We start from the raw sequence: 22,804 nt of genomic DNA on the forward strand, positions 1-22,804 counted from the left end.
TGGGAGGCTGTGGGTCAACAGCCACTGTGCATGCAGAGCCAAATACCAAATTCAGAAGTGTGAAATCATCAAATAATTCTTTGTATTCTTAATACATTTGGACAAGGTCTCCCTCTGTCACCCAGACCCAGGCTGGAGTGCAGTACTGCAATCATGGCTCACTGCAGCCTCAAACTCCCAGGCTCAAGCAATCCTCCCGCCTCAGCCTCCCAAGTAGCTGCGACTACAGGTGCCCGCAACCACACCGGCTAATTTTTGTATATTTAGTAGAGACGGGGTTTTGCCATGTTGGCCAGGCTGGTTTCGAACTCCTTTCCTAAAGTTATCCAGCCACCTCAGCCTCCCAAAGTGCTGGGATTATAGATGGGAGCCACCTGTTGGAATTTTACATTATTCCGAGCCTTGGGAGGAATGTGGCCATGTGGCCTGAGGCATGGAGCAGGCAGTTACAACGTCCGCTTTTTCATGTAAATGGTTAGAAATGACTGAGCAGCATCAGATGTAAGATGCCCTCGAGGAGGGAGTCTTCTCCCGGAATGTTGAAACAATTTTCCTTGGAATGTAGCAAGCTGTACTAATCAAATCTAACATACTGGATTTGTACAGAAGATGTTGCAATCCTGCTGACAGTTTCTGCCTCTATGAGTGAGACCTTAGCTTCTCCACTTCCGAGCAATGGTATCAGCCCTTTGGAAGCTGTTTCCTGGGTGTCCACCCTGGAGCTTTGCGCCAGAATAAAAATCATATTTCTTTCCTTTTCTTTTTTTTGATACTAAGTCTCAGTCTGTCACCCAGACTGGAGTGCAGTGATGCAATTATAGCTCACTGTAGCCTCAAACTCCTGGGCTCAAGTGATCCTCCCACCTTGGCCTCCCAAAGTGCTGGGATTACAAGGATGAACCAATATGCCTAGCTGATATTTTCTGAATCTCTTCATTTAAGGTTGACACAAGAGTCACAACTCAAAGAATCAATTCTTACAAGTGGTTTTCTCCTGCCAGTTTGAATTTGGAAAGGGACAAGGAAAAATTTTACCCTCCTCTTTTAACCAGGTACTACAGGCAGAGATCCCGGAGAGTTCACTTGGGTAAAAATTCCTACCTTCTGCCAGCTTTTATTTCTTCTCCCAGGATCCCATCCTTGTCACCAGAAACCGTAGGGGTGGCAAAACTCCACTTCTATCCCCAGAGTCTCAGCTGGGCCCAAGAATCAAATTGACACAGGGCAGGTTAACAGGAGAAAAGCATACACATTTATTTATTTATATGCTAGTCTACATCTGATTTCTGTTCTTTAGTCTTGCTAACAGAGTCCCTAAGGCTAGCCATTGTATTTATTTATAAATAAGGGGTGCTGGATCAGGCTCAGTGTAACCCCAGCACTTTGGGAGGCCGAGGTGGGCAGATCATGAGGTCAGGAGTTCGAGACCAGCCTGGCCAACATAATGAAACCCCGTCTTAACCAAAAATACAAAAAATTAGCCAGACATGGTGGCTGGCACCTATAATCTCAGCTACTGGGGAGGCTGAGGCAGGAGAATCGCTTAAACCCAGGAGGCGGAGGTTGCAGTGAGCTGAGATCACGCCATTGCACTCTAGCCCGGGCAACAGTGAGAGACTCCATCTCAAAAAAATAAAAATAAATAAACAAATAAATAAATGAATAAGGGATGCTGGAGTGCAGTGGTGAGATCATAGCTCACTGCAGCCTCAAACTCCTGGGCTCAAGCTATCCTCCTACCTCAGGCTCTCAAGTAGCTGGGACTACAGGCACATGCCACCCACCCTGCCAATCTAATTAAAAAATGTGTTGAACCGGGGTGTCACTATATTGCCCAGGCTGGTCTTGAACTCCTGGACTCAGGCAAACCCCATCTCGGCCTCCCAAAGCACTGGGATTCCAGGAGTGACCCACTACACTCAGTCCCACAAATTTATTACAAGTTTTTTACATGGCTTGTGAGCCCTCATAAGAACATATGAAGACCCAAAGAAGCAGTTAGAGTTTGTTGCTTATATACTGAATTGGACAAAGAATAATAATTTATAAAGAAGCAACCAAATTTTGTGGGGAGGCTTAAAAGACAAGAGTGTTTTAACAAGGTCTGTACAGAATTCTCTCGTTTCAACTTCTCATCCTTGAGGATAAGAATGTTGCATCTTTCACATGACAACTTTGTCTCCTGCATTTAAGAAATAGCACAGGCCAGGTGGGGTGGCTCACACTTGTAGGGGTGGCTCCCAGCACACTGGGGAGGCTGAGGCGGGTGGATCACTTGAGGAAATGAATTTGAGACCAGCCTGGCCAACATGGCAAAACCCCGTCTCTACTAAAAATACAAAAATTAGCTGGGCGCGGTGGCTCAAGCCTGTAATCTCAGCACTTTGGGAGGCCGAGGCGGGTGGATCACGAGGTCAAGAGATCGAGACCATCCTGGTCAACATGGTGAAACCCCGTCTCTACTAAAAATACAAAAAATTAGCTGGGCATGGTGGCGCGTGCCTGTAATCCCAGCTACTCAGAAGGTTGAGGCAGGAGAATTGCCTGAACCCAGGAGGTGGAGGTTGCGGTGAGCCGAGACCGTGCCATTGCACTCCAGCCTGGGTAACAAGAGCGAAACTCCGTCTCAAAAAAAAAAAAAAAAATACAAAAATTAGCCTGGTATGGTGGCGCACGCCTGTAGTCCCAGCTATTTGGGAGGCTGAGGCATGAAAATCACTTGAACCCAGGAGGTAGAGGCTGCAGTGAGCCAAGATCACACCACTTCACTTAAGTCTGGGTGACAGGGCAACAAACTGTCTCAAAAATAAAAATAAAATGAGCTGTCGAGCCATGAAAAGCCATAGAGGAATCTCAAATGCTATTAAAGGAAAAAAACCAGTCTGAAAAGGTTATATACTCTATAATCTCAACTATATAAGATGCTGCAAAAGTAAGACTAGACTGTGAAGACAGGAGAAGGATTGGTGGTTGCCAGGTGTTAGCAGGGCGGGATAGGCAGAGCACAGAGGGTAGTGAAACTTTAGGGCAATGAAACTACTCTGTGTGATACAATAATGGCGTGTATATATGTCATTACACATTTGTCTAAGCCCATAGAATGTCCAACCGGAAGAGTGAACCCTAATGTAAACTATGGACTTTGGGTGATAATGATGTGTCAATGTAGGTTAATCGATTGTAACAAACCCCTCTGGTGCGGGATGTCAGTAATGAGAGAGGCTACACACGTGTGGGGGCAGGAAGTGCATAGGAACTCTGTACTTTCTGCTGAATATTGCTGTGAACCTAAAACTGCTCTGAAAACTCTTTTTTTTTTTTTTTTAGATACAGGGTCTTGCTATGTTGCCCAGGCTGGAGTGCAGAGGCTATTCACAGGTATGATCAAGCACACTACAGCCTTGAGCCTTCTAGGTTCAAGCCATCCTCCCAACTCAGCTCCCCAAGTGGCTGGGTCTACAGACATGTACCACCATGCCCAGCTAATAAAGTCTATTTTTTAAAAATCACTGGACCATAAATGTAAGTGTTTGTGGACTCTCAATTCTCTTCCATTCATCTCTGTGTCTACTCTTATGTCAGCACGACCATCTTGATTACAGTCATTTCATAGTCAGTTTACAAATCAAAAACTGTAAGTCATCCAAATCTTTTTCAAGAGTATTTTGGCTATTCCGGATCCCTTGCATTTGCATGTGAATTTTGATAATTTTTGCAAAATAGGCAGCTGGGATTTCAGTAGGAATTGCACTGAATCTATGCAGTTCCTGAATCTATAGACCAGTTTGGGGAATACTGCTATCTTATATTTAAAGTTTTACGGTCTATGAACACGGGATGCCTTTGTTGCCTTTAATTTCCTTTTTTTTTTTTTTTTTTTTTGAGACAGGGTCGTACTCTGTCACCCAGGCTGGAGTGTAGTGGCACAAACATGGGTCACTGCAGCCTCAACCTCCCAGGCTCAAGCGATCGTCCCACTTCAACACCACCCCTCACTCCCAGGAGCTGGGAACATGGGCACATGCCACCATGCTGAGATTTTTTTTTTTTTTTTTGAGACGGAGTTTCGCTCTTGTTACCCAGGCTGGAGTGCAATGTCGCCATCTCAGCTCACCGTAACCTCCGCCTCCTGGGTTCAGGCAATTCTCCTGCCTCAGCCTCCGGAGTAGCTGGGATTACAGGCACGCGCCACCATGCCCAGCTAATGTTTTGTATTTTTAGTAGAGACGGGGTTTCACCGTGTTGACCAAGATGGTCTCCATCTCTTGACCTCGTGATCCACCCGCCTCGGCCTCCCAAAGTGCTGGGATTACAGGCTTGAGCCACTGTGCCCGGCCGAGATTTTTTTTTAACTTTTGATGGAGCTGAGGTATCCCTATGTTGCCCAGGCAAAATACTCAAGTATTTTGGCTATTCTGGATCCATTTACATATGAATTTTTTTTTTTTTTTTTTTTTTTTTTGTTTGAAGCAGAGTCTCACTCTGTCACTCAGGCTGGGGTGCAGTGGTTCGATCTTGGCTCACTGCACCCTCCACCTCCCAGGCTCAAATTATTCTCCCGTCTCAGCCTTCTGAGTAGCTGGGACTATAGGCACACACCACCACACCTGGCTAATTTTTGTATTTTTAATAGAGATGGGGTTTCGCCATGTTGGCCAGGCTGGTGATTTTTATATATTAATCTTACATCCTGCATCTTTGCTGAATTGTTTATTAGTTCTAATAGCTTTTTTCTTTTTGTGGATTTCTTAGGATTTTTCTATACATAAGATCATGTCATCTGTGACTAGAGACAGTTTTACTTTTTCCTTTCCAGTCTGGATTCCCTATATTTCATTTTCTTGCTGACTTGCCCTGGCTAGAACCTCCAGTACAATGTTAAAACGACTGGTGAGTGTGAACATCCGATGATAATCCTGATCTTAGGGAAAAGGTTTCAGTCTTTTTCTATTTGGTATATTTGCCATGGATTTTTCATACATGGTCTTCATTGGGTTGAGAAAATTTCCTTCTATTCCTACTTCGTTGAGTGCTTTTTATGTGTCAATTGAGATGATCATGTGGGTTTTGTCCTTTATTCTACTAGCATGGTGTATTATACATTGATTTTCTTTGTTTTTTCTTTTTTTGAGACAGTTTCGCTCTTGTCGCCCAGGCTGGAGTGCAATGCTGCGATCTTAGCTCACTGCAACCTCCGCCTCCCAGGTTCAAGTGATTCTCCTGCCTCAGCTTCCCGATTAGCTGGGATTACAGGCATGCCACCAGACCCAGCTAATTTTGTATTTTCAGTAGAGACGGGGTTTCTCCATCTTGGTCAAGCTAGTCTCAAACTCCCGACCTCAGGTGATCCGCCCACCTCAGCCTCCCAAAGTGCTGGGATTACAGGCGTGAGCCACATTTGGTTGAAAAATATCTGTGTATTGGTAAACCTGTGTTGTTCAAGAGTCCGCTGTGTTTTGCTGGGGATTTCTACATCTGCATTCATTTGGTCTGTGCCTTTTTTTTCTTGTGATGTCTTTGCTGAGTTTGGTGTCAGCGTAATCCTAGCCTTGTAGAACGAGTTAGAAAGTATTCCCTCCCCTTTTTTTTCCTGGTGGTTTATCTTCACTGCATCACTGTGGGATTCCTCTGTGTAACTGCCTCACTCAGTAGTGAGTGAAATATACAAACTGGAAATGTACAATTTACTGCATCCACCATACCTAGTCTCACTTAACCATTGTATGTTGGTGCCTGTGACAGAGGGTGTAGTGTCACACCTTCTCCAGGTAGATAAAGTCAAAATTCCAAATCACTGGACACCAGCAATAAGGTGGTCATTGGTAAGGCCTTAGGAGAGCTTCCATTACAAAACTGCCTAAGCATCTGGCCAGAAGTGCCTAGGTTTTTTTTTTTTTTTTTAATAGAGACGGGGTTTCGCCATGTTGGCCAGGCTGGTCTCGAACTCCTGACCTCAAGCAATCCACCCGCCTCGGCCTCCCAAAGTGCTGGGATTACAGGTGTGAGTCACCGCGCCCGGCCAGAAGTGCCTAGATTTTTGTGGTGACATTTCAGAACAAGGGACTTCTGCTCAGGCAGCACAGGGATGGGGTAAGGGAGATATCCCACAGGAAGTGGGAGCCATCTGAGAAGTTCTTCAAGACAGTACCCGCCAAATATTAGGAGATATTGGCATTCTAGCTGAGGCAGAATGTTCCAGGTTGGCACCATCTTGTCTAAGCGTCCATCATCCTGTCTGTCAGCAACCCAACAGGCTGGATAGGCTACAGGCGCTCCTAAGATCCTATTCCACAAGCCGTAGAAGGCTGAAAACACCTCTAGTATGGAGCGTTCTGGGGAGGCTAGGAGCCATGGTTCATGAATATAATTACAACCTTTTGGGAGGCCAACGCAAGAAAAACACTTGAGTCCAGGAGTTTGAGTTCAGCCTTGGCAACAGTAAGACCCAGTCTCTAAAAAGAATAAAATTCTAAAAATAGCCAGGTGTGTCGGTGCATAGCTGCCTGCGTGGGGTCTGGGGCACTGGAATGCAGTACTCAGGACACAGTGGCTCCGCTGATTAACGCAAGTGGAGATTTGCTATTGAGGTCCTGCAGGGCCCTCCCGGCCTGCCAGAGGCGCCTAGGCTACCAGGGGCTGCCACTGGCGTCTGAGGAGCCCGAGTCCCCCACGGGAGGGCTGCAGGCTGGCCCGGGAAGCTGCTTGCCCCCTTGCAGAACGAGGTAGCTGCAGGCTCAAAACAGCCAGTGTGTGTTCCCTCAATTCGCAGAACTCTCTCAAAAGGCTACAGTCTCTTGCCAACCTGTGAAGGTGGCTGACTGCCACCCATTGTAAGAGAGAGGTCAGGGACTGCCCCGGGCCACTCTGCCAGACCCATGTCTTTATCTAACTCACTGTGCCTGAAGCCGCAGCCCCCACATCATGGTGCTGTAGGGCCTGGCTGGGGCCTAGCTGGGTGGGGTTCATGTACTGGGGTGGGGAATCAAGAAGGGTGTCTGCTGCAGTGGAAAGAGGGTGGGCTGGGGACTTTCAGACGTAGGACTTTCAGACGTACCCCTCAGCCTCCCCCAGGTGACCTAGGCTAGTCACTTAGCTGGCCGTCTGACCTTCCCCATCTGTGCACGAGTCACAGTCACAGGGCTTCCCCAGATCCCGGTGAGCTCCGGTCATTTCCTTGCGAGGTCGGGACAGGGTGGGCAGGGTGAAATATTTGAGTGTGTGGCGGCGGGTGGGGCCGCGCGCAGAAGGGGACGCCTGGGGGTGGGGGCGGGGGCGGGGGCGGGGGCGGTCCCTGCGCTCCGCGCCGGCGAACTGGGCGGGCGCAGAGCTCGGAGCTGAGGCGGCAGCGGCGGCGGCGGCAGCAGGTGGGTTGCAGCGGATCCTACCGAGACGGACATGAGCTCAAGCCCAAGAGCAGGGGAAGGCGCGGGTGTTCGGGGACGGGGGCGCCGCGGAAATGGCTCCGGCAGCGGCGGCGTGTCTGGCATGGGGAGGTGCGCGGGCCCAGGGCGCCCCTGCATTCCACCCGGCGCGCGGATACCCCAGCCTGGCCGCGGCGGGGAGCGGGGGCGGGGGGTAGGGCGGCCGCCACTGTCTGCGGCCAGGTAGCTGCCTGGGCCACGCCCGCCCCGACGCAGAGCAGCAGCTCCTGTTCCGGGTCCGGCTCGACTCTGGGGAAGCCTCGGGATTCATCTGGCTCTGGGACCCCACCACTGATCCGTTCCCAGCCTCTCACTTCCTCGAGCTGCTCCTTCCTCACCCTCAGGGCCGCTCAGGAGGTGAGCAGGTGGGGCCCCACCAGGCCTCCTCTGCGCCTGGGATGCAGACAGGGCCTCCAGGCTTCCTATGACTCCCTGCCCACAGGCCCTGTCCTGTCCTATTCCAGCCCTCCAGCAGGCCCCCAGTGCGGGTGTCCAGGTCGCAGGTCCAGGTCCCCAGAGCCGGGACGGAGAGAGGACTGGGGGTGGACAGGAGAGAGGACTGGGGGTGGACGGACCAGGAGGGATGGAAGTTTGGCCAGGCCACGGCTGGGCATCCTGTCATTCCCCTCTAGCCCTAACAGGTTCCAATAGCTGGCTCGGTGCTCCTCTCAGCCACCTGCCATGGCCCGGGGGCTGCCCAGCATTGCCAGCCTGGCACGCTTATGCCAGAAGCTGAACCGCCTAAAGCCACTGGAAGACTCCACCATGGACACGTCACTGCGGCGCTGCCTGTCCACGCTGGACCTGACTCTTCTGGGCGTGGGTGGCATGGTGGGCTCGGGCCTCTACGTGCTCACAGGCACCGTGGCCAAGGACATGGCTGGCCCTGCTGTGCTCTTGTCCTTCGGTGTGGCTGCTGTGGCTTCCCTGCTGGCGGCTCTATGCTATGCAGAATTCGGGGCACGTGTGCCACGCACAGGCTCTGCCTACCTGTTCACCTACGTATCCATGGGTGAGCTGTGGGCCTTCCTCATCGGCTGGAATGTGCTCCTTGAATACATCATTGGTGGCGCTGCAGTGGCCCGAGCCTGGAGTGGCTACCTAGATGCTATGTTCAGCCACAGAATCCGAAACTTCACTGAGACCCACGTGGGTTCCTGGGAGATGTCCCTCCTGGCCCAGTACCCGGACTTCCTGGCTGCTGGCATCATCCTCCTGGCCTCTGCCTTTGTCTCCTGTGGAGCCCGTGTCTCCTCCTGGCTCAACCACACCTTCTCGACCATCAGCCTGCTTGTCATTCTCTTCATTATCATCCTGGGCTTCATCCTGGCCCAGCCTCACAACTGGAGCGCTGAGGAAGGCGGCTTTGCCCCCTTTGGCTTCTCCGGCGTCATGGCCGGCACTGCCTCCTGCTTCTATGCTTTTGTGGGCTTCGACGTCATTGCCGCCTCCAGCGAGGAGGCCCAGAACCCACGGCGGTCTGTGCCTGTGGCCATCGCCATCTCGCTTGCCCTGGCAGCTAGTGCCTATATCCTTGTCTCCACTGTGCTAACCCTCATGGTGCCCTGGCACAGCCTGGACCCTGACTCAGCACTGGCAGATGCCTTCTACCGGCGGGGCTACAGGTGGGCTGGCTTCATCGTGGCAGCTGGCTCCATCTGTGGTAAGGGACCCTTCCTGGGCAGGGTGGCAGGGAAAAGATTAGGGGGGCCCTGCCCTGAGACGGAGAATCCACCTTCACCTGTGGCTGTTTTACCAGTTGCATAGTGGGGCAAGGAAAGTGCTAACTATTAGAAACTCTTCACTTCAAAAATTTCTTCAGAAACTTTTTTGGAAGAGACCTTCCCACAGAGGGTCCATGGTATATTAGTTCTGGGCATATCCTTATAGATTATTTCCTAGGCAGGGGGACTCAGCCCTCATTAGATGCTCCAGTGGGCCTGCGACCTAACCCAGACGTCCTGTTTCCGGGCAGAGCGCTGACAATCTATTACCCCTACACACACTCATGCTCACTCTGAGAGCCCAGACAAACTCACGCCCGTGTTCCCAAGGAGCTGCCATGCACTGGCCCCCGGCAGAGGCCCCTGGTGGGCTTCTCCACCACACTGACCCTCCCCACTCTCTCTGCTACAGCCATGAACACCGTCCTGCTCAGCCTCCTCTTCTCTCTGCCACGCATTGTGTATGCCATGGCCGTCGATGGGCTCTTCTTCCAGGTGTTTGCCCGTGTGCACCCCCGGACACAGGTGCCTGTGGTGGGCACCCTGGTGTTCGGGCTCCTCACAGCCTTCCTGGCACTGCTGCTGGACCTGGAGTCACTGGTTCAGTTCCTGTCCATTGGCACACTCCTGGCCTACACCTTCGTGGCCACCAGCATCATTGTGCTGCGCTACCAGAAGTCTTCCCCGCCCAGCTCCCCAGGCCCAGCCAGCCCTGGCCCCCTGACCAAGCAGCACAGCTCCTTCTCAGACCACCTACAGCTGGTGGGCGCTGCACAGGCCTCCATCCCTGAGCCAGGGGAGCTGCAGCCAGCCCTGAGGCCCTACCTGGGCTTCTTGGATGGGTACAGCCCTGGGGCAGTGGTGACTTGGGCGATTGGTGTTATGTTGGCCTCAGTCATCACCTTAGGCTGCGTGCTCGTCTTCGGGAACTCAGCCCTGCACCTCCCGCACTGGGGTTATATCCTGCTGCTGCTGGCCACCAGTTTCGCGTTTCTGCTCAGCCTCCTGGTCCTGGGGGCTCACCAGCAACAGTATCAGGAAGACTTGTTTCAGGTACCTCCCCCAGCCAACACCTGCTTGTGCTTGGCCCAGGCAGCTCCCTCCCCTTCCCCCACTGCCATCCCAGAATGAAAAAGGCTCACGGGCCTGGGGAGGACGGCATACCCATCTCGCTCCCCTTTCTGCATGGCGAGTGAGCACATGTCTCCAAAGTCTCCAGAAATGGAGAAAGGCTCTGTGGATTCCTGCGAAAGCGGGCCCTAGACTGGCAGATCTTTCCTGCAGCCCGGCCCTGCCCTGCCCTGCCCGGGTGGATCTTTCCTGCAGCCCAGCCCAGCACTGCCCTGCCCCTGCCTCCTCAGATCCCCATGGTGCCCCTGATCCCAGCCCTGAGCATCCTCCTCAACATCTGTCTCATGCTGAAGCTGAGCTATCTGACCTGGGTGCGCTTCTCCATCTGGCTGCTGCTGGGTGAGTGGGGGCCAGGCCGGGACTGGGGTCAGAAGGAGGGCAAGGAGGACAGGAAGGGCTGGAACCTGCACGTCAGGCTCATGCCCTACCTCCTGCCCTATGCAGGACTTGCAGTGTATTTCGGCTACGGCATCTGGCACAGCAAGGAGAACCGGCGGGAGCCACCGGGGACAAACGCCACAAGCTACGTGGTATTCCCCAGGGGCAGCTTGGAGGAGACAGTGCAGGCTGTGCAGCCCCCCAGCCAGGCGCCATCCCACGAGCCTGGCCGTATGGAGTAGCTGGTTGGTCCACGCTTGCCCTGTCCTCCCTCATCTGGTCAGGAGGCCATAGGGGCCCGACAAGCCAGGGGACCCCTTCTGTTGTCGGTGACCTGGGTTTGCAGGCCTGCCCAGGCTGGGAAGTTCTCAGGATCTTAGGACCTTCACCCAGGGGCTGAACTTCAGGCCTTCAGAAGTGGGCCTTGGCTGGCACTGCTGCCGTGGACTCTGCCCAGAGCCTTCTTGTTTATGATCAACTCCAGCTACCTGAGCAGGTGCGGTGGGGTGGATGGGAAGGCCCACAGCCCCAGGAATCCATAATAATAATTGCTTGGCCAGCCATGTGGCCTACTGGCACATCCACTGTGGCATTCTTTGTGGCACCGAGTCTTCACCTACTCCAGGGAACCAGGCGATTGTCTCCAATCCACATCAAAGGTGCTGGGGCCCTGCAAAGCTGGGAGCACCCTGAGTCAGGGACACAGGTGGGCCTGGATCCAGGTGCCCAGCTAAGAGGGGAGCTGTACACACCGGGCAAGAAGGGCTCCATGACAAGCATGGGGTCAGGCTCCTCGCGTCTGCTGGGTGGCAGATCCATGGAGCAGAGCTTGGGCCCCAAGGAGCCTGCCTGAAAAGGGGAGTGGGATTCAGAGCGTGGCACGCACCTGAGGCCTCCCGGGGATGTAGAGGCTCACAGGCACACGCACCCCTGCAGGCACTACCCTGGGGTGCACACCTATGTGCAGACGGAGGTGACAGCCGTTTCTGAGCTCGGCCCCAGGCTGCGGCTCTCCTGATACCTTTGCCCACTCTTCAGAGGCTTTCAGGAGAATGTGACCCTCATGCTCCTACATGGGTGCACAAGTGTCTGGGCCTCCTCCAACTACCTTCTAGCGCAGCTGGAAGCTGCAGGGCCTCAGTCTTTGGGGCTGTGGTCCCCAGGTCCACCCTGCACCGCCCCTCTGGTCTCCCCATGGCTGTGCCGTGTCTACCATAGGCGCCCCCCAACTTCCCAGTCCTGCCCATATAGTCCTTCCTGCACAGGAAGAGGCTAGCTTTGCTGGCTTTACTCCGAGACTTTCTCCAGCCATGACATCAGCCTTCCCTGGGCCCCAAGGAGAATCAGGTGCATGTGACCCACCTTGGATAACCAGGCCTCAGGGGCTACCTTCTCCCACCTTAGCCCTTCAGAGCCCACCTCCCCATGGACATGACTCGGAGACTGAGAGGCAGCAGGGACCCCATGCATTTTACTGAGGCTCCGGGTGGCAGATGATTCCAGATGTCAGCACGGCCTCAGCCCCACCTCAGCCCTCCACAGCCTGTCCTGATCACCAGGTACCCACAATTGAAAGCAGCCCCTTGGCTCCCTGGGGCTTGAAATTCCCTGCCCCACCCTGGGATAAGAGGGGAAGACTCGTGCAACCCTGCCCTCCCATCAAGATCATGAGCCCTGGAGCATGGGGAAATTCTTTACGGAAAGGCTCAGGCCCCAGGGGGATTCCAGATGCAAAACCTGGCCAGCCTGAGGGAGACCTGGATGTATTGTTTGGAACCATTCCTTCCAGCCACTCCACCCAGCCTTGGATCAGAGTCAGGGCCTCCCTGAAGCAGCTAGCCAGACAGCTTCCTGGGTATGATTTGGACTGAAGTGAATTTCAGATGTACAGCCTGCCACCTCCAGGGCTCTCAGGAAGCCTGGAGAAAAGCTTCCAAGGGGTTGGGCTTGGGGGTCACTGAGGAGGGACATAGAAGGTCCCGAAGGACACAGTGATCACCAACTCAGTCATGCCGCCCTCTGTTCCCTGTCCCAGTCTTCCAAAGCCAGAGGGCTACCACTGGAAAGCAGCTGCTCCTCCAAGCTGAGCAGGTGTGGGCCAAGACACATGCTACACCATCGCCTGGGGGATAGAGCTGTGGATTATCTGCCTACTCCACCCCATTCGCTAGATAAGGACCCGCGTCACAGCACCAGACAAACTGAGACAGTCCCCTTCCCCCATCCTCGTCTTTCTACCTTGCCCTTTTGGCTCCAGTTGCACAGCCCCATGCAGGACAGATGGGAGGGTGGGATGTCTACCTATGATGAGGTGCAGATGGGGGAGGAGGGCCAGGGGCCAGGCAGCAGGAGGGTCTGTGCTGACAGCTGGTGGGCAGACCTCTGCTAGGAACACTGGGGACAGAGCCTGGGAGAGAGACCTCTAGGCCCAAATGCAGCAGGAGCCCCTGCCATATGCAGTCGGAGCCCTGCAATACAGGTGCCTGCTGGGCTCTCACAGTCTCCATGGGCCAAGTTCTGTTGCCGTCTCTACACAAAGCTGACTCTGTGGCTCCCTGAGGCAGCACCCTGCCAAGGTGGAAGTCGGGGAGGGATTGTCTGCTGGGGTTCAAGGGTGGAATTCTCCCCCAACCCCCACATGCTGGGGCTTTATCCTTGAAATCCCCAGGCAGGGCCCCATCCTTCCCAACCCCCAACTCTCAACCAGCAGGGAACAGCTATAGGCCTCTGGAATGGGTGGGCAAGTGGGCGCCAGAACTTGGACAGGGCCGCCCTGGTGTCTGTGTCTGACTCCCAGCAGCAGTGGCTGTGGGTGCAGATGCTGAGCTCTGGCCAAGGCACTTGGGCAGTCGGGCTTGGGATGCAAGGGCCAGCTCGCTCCACACAGAGTTGGTGGTTGCCTTCGGGGCCTTGGCCTGCAGATGAGGACAGCAGGTCAGGGATCCAGCCACATCTTCCGAAGTGTGGCAGAACCCAGCGTCCAAGCAGAGTGACCTCAGCTCACCTCCTCATACTTTGTCCTCCAGTAGAAATGGGCTTCTCTGTCCACGTACAGCAGCAGCAGGTCACAGAAGAAGGTGACCTGGGAGATGCAGGGCCAACCCGTGTTCCAGCCCCCCAGCCCGCCCTCCACCTCCCCAGCCTGCACCCGAGACTCAGTGGAAAGGCACAGGAGGCTTCAGCATGCATCGGGCACACCCTGGTCAGTGGTGCTCACTGCAGCCTGCGGGCGCCCAAGGTACTCGCACTCACCACGCCCAGCCAAGCTGCCCCGGTGCCCAGTGTGACCGCCGTGGGGATGAGCCCGAACTTCCCTGCCTGAGAGAAATCTGAGCTGAACCTCTCAGCCCATGACTGTCGGCCTCATGCCTCCTCCAGCCCTGTCTGCTGGCCCCTCCCGTCCCAGCCCTGACCCCTACCTGTGCCTACCTGCCCGGTGACGAGGATGTCGAAGCGGATTCCGTAGAGCTTGAGTAGGCTGCGGGCCTCCACACCCGGTGGCTCCCACCAGTGAGTAGCTGTCCTAGGGGCAGGAGAGAGGACTCTGGTGGCCTGCTTTGCCCACCCCCAGGTGGAGCTGGCCCTGCCAAGCCTCTGTCTCACTGGTCCATTGACTCCATAAACCCCCAGCCCAAGCCTGAGTCCTGGGTCTCAGCCCTGTGTAATTAGTGAGAAAACATAAAAAAAAAAAAAAAAAAAAAAACAAGAGCTGTCCCTCAGAAGTTCCCTGCCTGCTGAGGGGACAGGGGCACAGAAGAGTCCCTAAACAGACCCAGCAGTAGGCAATGGGAAGGGGTAGGCTCAGGGCCAAGAGATTTCAGAGATGGGAACTCACTCTTCCCTGGGTACTGGGGTAGGCTTCCTGGAGGGGACATGAGGCTGGGCCTGGAGGAACATGCAGGCAGATGGCTTGCCAGCACAGAGGTCAGGGAAACAGGATGTGGGTGGGGGCCAGGCCCGCATGGTTCCAAGGGCCGGGGAGGTCAGGGAGGCCAGACCAGACAGGGTGCAGTGAGCCATGTTGAGGGGCATCATCCCAGGCCTGGTGGCCGTGTGTGCCTGCCTGCATGACAAGGTGACACTCTGTGGCGGAAGCATCCTATAGGTCTGCTTAGGAGACTCACAGACATGATAACAAATGCAATTTAAGATCCTTGAGGCCGGGTGGAGTGCCTCATGCCTATAACCCCAGCACTTTGGGAGGCCAAGGCGGGTGGGTCACCTGAGATCAGGAGTTCAAGACCAGCCTGGCAAACATGGTGAAACCCTATCTCTACTAGAAATACAAAAATTAACTGGGTATGGTGGCATGTTCCTGTAATCCCAGCTACTCAAGAGGCTAAGGCAGGAGAATCGCTTGAACCCAGGAGGCAGAGGTTGCAGTGAGCCGAGATCAGGCCACTGCACTCCAGCCTGGGCATCAAAAGAGTAACTTCATCTCAAAAAAAAAAAAAAAAAAGGCCAGATGTGATGGCTCATGCCTGTAATCCCAGTACTTTGGGAGGCCAAGGCCAGTGGATCACCAGAAGTTCACGACCAGCCGGGCCAACATGGAGAAACCCCATCTCTACTAAAAATACAAAAATTATCTGGGCATGGTGGCGTGTGCCTGTAATCCCAGCTGCTCCGGAGGCTGAGGCTGGCGAATCGCTTGAACCCTGGAGGTAGAGGTTAGAGTGAGCCGAGATTGCGCCATTGCACTCCAGCCTGGGCAACGAGAGCAAAATTCCATCTCAAAAACAAAACAAAACAAAAAAGATCCTTGAGTGCATCCTAGATTGGGAAGTATAAAGGTTTAGGGTCACTGTTGTCACAGCTGGGGAATATTAAGTATGAGATTTATTCTGCCAGCCAAGAGCAGTGGGTCATACCTGTAATCTCAGCACTTTGAGAGGCTGAGGTGGGAGGATCGCTTGAGGCCAGGTGTTCAAGACCAGTCTGGTCCACATACTGAGACCTCCATCTCTATATTATTTCTTAAAAATTAAAAAAGACTTACTCTGCTAAATGTCAATTGCTTGCTTTCTTTTCTTTTCTTTTCTGTCTCTCTCTCCTCTCTCTCTCTCTGTTTTTTCTTTCTTTCTTTCTTTCTGTCTCACTCTGTCATCCTGACTGGAGTGCAGTGGCATGCTCATGGCTCACTGTAGACTCAGTCTTCCTGGCTTAAGCGATCCTCCCACCTCAGCCTCCTGAGTAGCTGGGACCACAGGTGTCTGCCATCGTGCTCAGCTAATTTTTAAAAGCATTTTTTGTAGACATGGGGGTCTCCCTAACTTGCCCAGGTTGGTCTCAAACTCCTGGGCTCAGGTGATCCTCCTCCCTCAGCCTCCCAAAGTGTTGAGATTACAGGCATGAGCCACTGCACCCAAAGATCAATTTCTTTAGCAAAACAATAAGACAGTGGTTACATGGGGAAGGTCCCTGTTCTGGTGACAACGTTGAAAGGATGAGAGTCTGAATGTCTGCCACCTACTTTCAAACAGTTCTATTTGAAATTTATCCAAATCTATCCAGTTCACTCTGGACAGGGAGAGAGAAAGAAAATGTGACCCGATGGTAAAATAAAGAACTGGTAAACCCAAATGAAGGTATATAGGTGTTCATGGTACTCATCTTTAAGCTTGTCTAGAGTTTTTTGAAAATTTTTAGGTAAAAGCTGAAGGGAAGCCGGGCATGGTGCCTCACATCTGTAATCCCAGCACTCTGGGAGGCTGAGGTTGGTGGATCACCTGAGGTCAAGGGCTTAAGACAGGCTAACATCATGAAACCCTATCTCTACCAAAATACAAAAATTTAGCTGGGAGTGGTGGCAGGCACCCGTAATTCCAGCTACTCAGGAGGCTGAGGCAAGAGAATCAGTTGAACCCGGGAAGCGGAGGTTGCAATGAGCCGAGATCGGGCCATTGCACTCCAGCCTGGGTGACAGAATGAGATTCTGTCTAAAACCAAAACCAAAAAACCCTGGAGGGGAAAGTAAAAATGAAAGACCCCATTGCTGTGGAGGGAATGGGGTGTGGGGTGGAGAAAGAGCTGGCAGTGAGGAGCCTGAGCTGGGCAGGGGCCTGGAACAGATGGGGTGGAGGGCTCAGGACTTGGGGGAGCAGGATGGAGCCTGTGCTGGAGGATGTGGGGTTGAGAACGGCTCTCTCTGCTCCTGGGACCGCCCTTGCACACGCAGTGGAATATCCAAAGGGCTGGGCCTAGGTGTGCTCTGTCCTGGCCGCCACAGGGAGAGGGGATGCTGGCCAAGGCACAGCAGCTGGGCACTGGGAGCAGTGGGGCCGCACCTGAAGTTGTAGCTCCTCTCCTGCAGCTGGAAGGAGTAGTGAGGCCGGCAGCCGGAGTCCCCGGTGTCCAGGTCACAATCCCAGTGAACCCGGATGCCCACAGAGCCACCCTGCACACAGCACATAGCAGTTCCACCAGTGGGTGGTCCCGGGACCCTCTCCCAGAGCCCTCCAGGAACCTGGCCCCCAACTCGGGACCCACCAGTGACGCCAGGTCCTCGAAGGTCCCTCCAGCCTCGGCCACGAGGTCCCCAATGCGGAACACAGGACAGTAAGGGCTGAATCGTGGTTCATAGCGGCAGCGCTTAAAATAGGTGGGGTCCCAGGTCTCCAAGGCATTGGACCTGGGAGGGGTGGGGGAGGTCAGAAGAGGTAGGGGACAAGGAGGATCTTGGGCCAGATGAGACTCACTCTGCTTACTTGGAGAAGTTGAACTTGCTGAAGGTGACGGTGTTTTTGATGAACAGTGTGAAGTTCTGGGCCTGGGCCAGCAGGGGCCTCCTGCACGTGGAGGGAAGGTGAGGCCCTCTGCCAGGCCTGGGACCCTGCGCAGGCGGGGCTGGGGGATTGCGGGGACACTTACGAGGGCACAGCAGCACTCTCCACCGGGCACCAACTCCAGATCTCACAGGTCCTGTGGGTCCCATTGAAAACCACACACTGGCCTGTTTTTATGCCTTGAAAACACAGATGAACTCCAGACCCTTAAATCTCCACAGGGCTGGGGAAAGTGTCAGCCAGGGGGTTGTTGGCAGAATAAGAGATGCAGGGACAGAGGCGAGCGGGGCCTGTACTCAGGAGCCACCCAGGATCCCAGCCCGGCCCCCACCCTGGCAGGGCACTGGAAGACCGAGCCCACAGTTACCGTGGCTGTGCGTGCCTCTCTCCCCTTCGGGGCAGTCCTCGTCGGCCCAGCAGTTAGCCAGTGGGACAGAAGGGTGCTGAGGTGGGCGAGAGAGCAGTCACCGATGGCACAGGGGATGTCTCCCCTCCACAACCCAGTCTCGAAGGCAAGGAGGTTCAAGATGGGAAGGACAGGCCCCCTTCCCACCTGAGACCCCCCCCCCACCGCCTGGCTGCCAGAGTACCCTGAATGTGGGGCCACACGGGAAAGCTGGAGGGCGCAAATCAAAGGAGGCGGTCAGCTGGGCCTGGTGGCTCACACCTGTAATCCCAGCACTTTGGGAGGCCAAGGCAGGCAGATCACTAGGTCAGGAGTTCAAGAACAGCCTGACCACTTGGTGAAACCCCATCTCTATTAAAAATACAAAAATTAGCCAGGCGTGGTGGTATGTGCCTATAATCTCAGCTACTCAAGAAGCTGAGACAAGAGAATTGCTTGAACTCGGGAGGCAGAGGTTGCACTGAGCTGAGATCACGCCATTGCACTCCAGCCTGCGCAACAGAGCCAGACTCCGTCTCAAAAAAAAAAAAACAGAAAACAGAGGTGGTCACAGGAGGGAGCGGAGCAACGCCCTGGCCAAAGGAGGGTAGAGTGCTGTATTTCAAAGACAAAGGGAGACCCCTTTCCTCCTTTTCTAAAACATTTGTTTTTAGCGAGGAGGTCTCACTCTGCTGCCCAGGCTGGAGTGCAGTGGTGCGATCACAGCTCACTGCAGCCTCACCCTCTTGGACTTAAGCAATCCTCTCACCTCAGCTTTCCCAGTAGCTGGGACTACAGACGCATACCACTGTGGCTGGCTGATTTTTTAATGTTTCTTTTGTAGAGATAGAGTCTCTGCCGTGTTGACCAGGCTGGTTTTAAACTCCTGGCCTCAAGCAATCCTTCGGTCTTGACCTCCCAGAGTGCTGGGATTACAGGTGTGAGACAACACAGACTGCCCCTTCCCTCCTGACAGTTCTGTCCTTGGTGGACGCAGAAGTGATTCTTCCAGGTCTAGCTCCTCTGGTCCAATTTGGACGACAGAGCAGGGAAGATGAAGATACCTTGGGAGAGCAAGTTCTTGATGGCTGGCATGGGGGCATGGCTGACAAAGATCAGGACCCTAGAGTCACAGGGGCTTGGGTATTGAAGCAGGACCCGACGCCCTTACTGCGGCGCCACAGGCTACTCCTTCCTGCTCGCTCTTCTGTAACTCAGGGACATTAATGCCTGCACAGAGGCACAGATCTATGGGGCTCTGGCAGAAGGGGAGGATGGGTGAGCTTTCTGGGCTCCCAGACTCAGAGACAAAGGCACCCTTGAGCATTGGGCACTCTCCCAGGCACAGTCCTACCCCAGCTGAGGATGGACACTGCTGCCCAGGGCATTCAGCTCAGGGGCAGCAGAAGGAACACAGCACCAGGGGTGCAAGAAAGGCTGAGGGCCTCTGAGAAGCCAGAATGAGGCGGTGGGACTTTCTGAAAGACAGGGCCATCGTGATTGGGTGGAGGGCTGAGTGGAGCCACATGCTCTGCTTCTTTGTCCCTTCCTATGTCCTGTTCTGCTCCTTCTCTCCACCCCGGCTGGGCCACTATCTCCTCCAACTGGACCCCACAGTGACCACCAATGGGGCCCCCTCGTCTCTCCCTGCCCTCATCCACCTCCCCCCAGCAGTCCAAGTGGTGCACCCCAGTGTGCAGGGGATTGAGCACCCCTCCTCTGAGCCCACACGTGGCTCCCTTCTGCTCCTCTAATCAAGTTTAGCTCCTGCCAGGCATGGTGGCTCACGCCTGTAATCCTGGCACTTTGAGAGACCAGGGTAGGAGGACTGCCTGAGCCCAGGAGTTTGACACCAGCCTGGGCAACAAAGCAAGACTCCATCGCTATGGAAAAAAAAAAGAAAGTTTAATAGCCGGTTCTGGTGGCGCCCACCTGTAATCCCAGCTACTCAGGAGACTGAGGCGGAAAGGTTGCTTGAGCCCAGGATGTCAAGGCTGCAGTGAGCTGTGATCACACCACTGCATTCTAGCCTGGGCAACAGGGTGAGACCCTGTCTCAAAAAAAAAAAAAAAAAAAAAGCTTAGCTCCTTAGTGGGGCTTACAGGGACCCCTGAGATCCTGAACTACCTTTTCCCCATCTAGTCGTCTAAATCTCCACTTCAGCTCCACTGTGTGGCAGTAGTCCTAAAGGTGCCTCACCTCTCACAGCTCAGGGACTTTGCCCACCAAGTTCCCTCTGCCTGCACGTCCTGCTCCAGCCAAATCCACCCTCTTACCCTTTAAGATTCTGCTCGGCCGGCCATGGTGGCTCACACCTGTAATCCCAGCACTTTGGGAGGCCAAGGTGGGCAGCTCACCTGAGGTCAGGAGTTCGAGGCCATCCTGGCCAACATGGTGAAACCCTGTCTCTCCTAAAAATATAAAAATTAGCTGGGTGTGGTGACATGCGCCTGTAATTCCAGTTACGCCAGAGGCTGAGGCAGGAGAATAGCTTGAACCCAGGAGGTGAAGGTTGCAGTGAGCCGAGATCGGGCCACTGCACTCCAGTCTGGGTGATAAGGGTGAAATCTCTGTCTCAAACAAACAAACAAAAAGATTCTGCTCAAGTGCAGCCCTGGGTCCCCTAGCTACAGCCTCTGTCCCATCATAGGACCTGCCACTTTGGCTGCGCTGTCCATGCAGGTGGCCCTTGAGATATGGGAGATGGAGATGGAGTTTTGTGAATTCAGCACAGCTAGCCCCCTGGCCCAGTGGGGAGGCTCAGTGGTGTCTGCTGACGGAGGTGACACTGTAAGGAGCACAGTGCACATGTGGGAGAGATCAGGTGCCAGCATCCCGAAAGGAGCTGGCAGAACTCTGGTCTTCTGGGGAAGCCAGGTTGTCAGATCTGGTTAATGATGGCCCAGCCCTGGCGTTTCAGGAAGAGTCCGAAGTGTGGTTACAGACAAAGAGGAATTGCACGGATTCTGAAAAACATTGACCCACGGGTCCAGCCAAATTTCAGAACAGCCTACAAACTGAATACTAAATAGACACCTGAGCATTAAGAAAGGGAAGGACATTGTGCGGGTTCACTAAGAGTAGGCACATCCTTTGTGCACATTTCCAACAACGGACATGGGACATCTCCAGCAACTGTGCTAGGACCAACCAGCAGGGCTCAGGGGACAGGTGTCTGCACAATGACCCTCCAGCCCAGCAAGCAGGGAAGTCTTGGACTTGCTTCAAGATAGATGTCACCATGGAGGTAGATTTTCAGGACTACGTCCTGAGACCCAACAGTTCAAACAAAATCCACAGCTGGAGAGGAGAATGAGTGTGCTTTGTGACAGAGGCAGGATTCCAGAAACATTTCCAGGCAAGGGGAAAAGGCGAGATGTCAGGAGGAGAATGAGCATTTCTGGATCAGAAATGAGGAAGAACAAGGTGGGGGACTCTGGCTTGACCGTGGTTGATATAAAAGCTGTCCAGAGGTCATAAGCAACTCTGAATTCAGCATGAGCAAGAGTGTGTTGTGTTGGCCCACAAAGATGCAAGCTGTCTCAGGACGCATTAATAGAGGCTGGACACAGAGAAGGGGAGGTGATATTCCACCTTCGCTCTTCCTCCTAGAACCTCCTTGAGCATGTGCCCAGCTCTGGGTAACACACTAACAACCTGGAGAGTACCCAGAGGCAGGACCAGGATGGGGAGGGCCTGGGCACCTCACGGGAACTGCTGCTGCCCAGAGCTCAGCGTCCTGTCACCTACAGGCTGGGAGGCCTTGAGAAAGTGAGTCAACCTCACTGAGCCTCAGTCTTCGCCTCTGAAATGGGGAACACAGGAGCTCCTACCAGGCAGGGGATATGTGAAGACTGAATGAAATGATTCATACAAAGATGTAGCCCAGCACCTGCGGGACACCAAGCACGTGCTGAGCTTCAGCCACCTGGGAAGGAGAAAGGGAAACACGGGTGGCCACCCGGGGCCGGCGGAGGAACGAGGGCCCACTGGGAGGCTCCGGGGCAAACTCACCTCTGGGCATCTGCCCTGAACTTGGGCTGGCGTCACAAGGAAATTAGTCACCAAGAAGAACATGTTTTCTCCCTAGGAGGCAAGTCTTAAGGTTGGCCTGGCCAGGCTTGCATTGACTGGAAAGGCCCGCAGCTGACAGCCTGGTTTATGAGGGAAGGGATCTTGGCCCCATCAAGTCATTAACGCTGTCCCCCCGCGAGGCAGATTGAAGCAGAGATGGGAGGCTGGCAGGGGTTCTGGCCATTTCTGAGACCAGGAAGCCTCATGCCTGTGTCCATCTCTCAAGACAAGTATCGTTCTCATTTGCTCAACCAAAATTTATGTGTGTGAGTGTGTGTGTGTGTGTGTGTGTGTGTGTGTGTGTGTGTGTATTTAGAGACAAGGTTTCACTTAGTCATCCAGTCTGGAGTGCAGTGGTATGATCAGTGCTCACTGCAACCTCTAACTCCTGGGCTCAAGGAGGAAGGCACCTTTGATCCTCCTGCCTCGGCCTCCCATGTAGCTGGGACTACAGGTTCCAGCTACCACTCCCGGCTTCAACCAGAATATTCCAACAGCCTCCTGCTTCTAATACTGAAGATCCAGGGGAGAATTGGGCCCAACACCTGCGCAGGATGGAGAGGAGGTGAGTCTCCATCACACACACAGCAGCACTAGCATAGCAGGGAGAAGACAGAAAACTCTGCCTGGGATTAACAGGTGGACAAAGATATTGGAAAGAAAAGCTGACCCTCCAGTGCTGCTTGGAGAGACTGTGAATTTGGGGAATGCATGCTCAGGAAGGGAAGGCGAGGGCTGGACAGAGGGTGGTGGGAGTGGCAGCCATTAGGATTGGGAGGAATGTGTGGACACTGTCATGGGCGGGTCTGGGGGGCTCCTGAGGGTAGAAGCAGGGGCTGCAGACTCCGATGATGCCTGACGTGAAAGCTCAGCCTGGCTGCTGCGTGGTGTGCACCGAGCAGTAGG

At 54.1% G+C, this 22,804-nt stretch overlaps 2 protein-coding genes across 5 annotated transcripts in view; one reads left to right on the forward strand and one right to left on the reverse strand.

Annotated features, from left to right (window-relative positions):
- Positions 1 to 7,289: 7,289 nt before the first annotated feature.
- SLC7A4 (solute carrier family 7 member 4) lies at positions 7,290 to 11,232 on the forward strand. The gene is made up of 5 exons (XM_032271331.1): positions 7,290 to 7,364; positions 8,063 to 9,084; positions 9,558 to 10,198; positions 10,507 to 10,615; positions 10,721 to 11,232. The coding sequence occupies exons 2-5, from the start codon at positions 8,103 to 8,105 to the stop codon at positions 10,894 to 10,896; spliced, it is 1,908 nt and encodes a 635-aa protein (XP_032127222.1). The 5' UTR covers positions 7,290 to 7,364; positions 8,063 to 8,102; the 3' UTR covers positions 10,897 to 11,232.
- Positions 11,233 to 12,098: 866 nt separating this feature from the next.
- Positions 12,099 to 22,804, reverse strand: part of P2RX6 (purinergic receptor P2X 6) — a 13,050-nt gene continuing 2,344 nt past the window's right edge. For 3 of the 4 annotated variants that reach the window (XM_032271332.1, XM_032271335.1, XM_032271334.1), the window contains 10 exons: positions 21,839 to 21,910; positions 17,807 to 17,882; positions 17,525 to 17,618; positions 17,362 to 17,442; positions 17,144 to 17,285; positions 16,942 to 17,051; positions 14,084 to 14,177; positions 13,907 to 13,972; positions 13,659 to 13,736; positions 12,099 to 13,569 (listed from right to left, as the gene is read on the reverse strand). In XM_032271332.1, coding sequence (XP_032127223.1) covers positions 13,372 to 13,569; positions 13,659 to 13,736; positions 13,907 to 13,972; positions 14,084 to 14,177; positions 16,942 to 17,051; positions 17,144 to 17,285; positions 17,362 to 17,442; positions 17,525 to 17,618; positions 17,807 to 17,882; positions 21,839 to 21,910 — 1,011 coding nt within the window. In that variant the 3' untranslated portion in view covers positions 12,099 to 13,371. The remainder of the gene's footprint in view (positions 13,570 to 13,658; positions 13,737 to 13,906; positions 13,973 to 14,083; positions 14,178 to 16,941; positions 17,052 to 17,143; positions 17,286 to 17,361; positions 17,443 to 17,524; positions 17,619 to 17,806; positions 17,883 to 21,838; positions 21,911 to 22,804) is intronic. The other variant, XM_032271333.1, reaches the window with a different exon arrangement.

This window comes from Sapajus apella, unplaced genomic scaffold (assembly GCF_009761245.1).
Source record: "Sapajus apella isolate SASKATOON/1434 unplaced genomic scaffold, GSC_monkey_1.0 scaffold229, whole genome shotgun sequence".
NCBI classification, from domain to species: domain Eukaryota; kingdom Metazoa; phylum Chordata; class Mammalia; order Primates; family Cebidae; genus Sapajus; species Sapajus apella.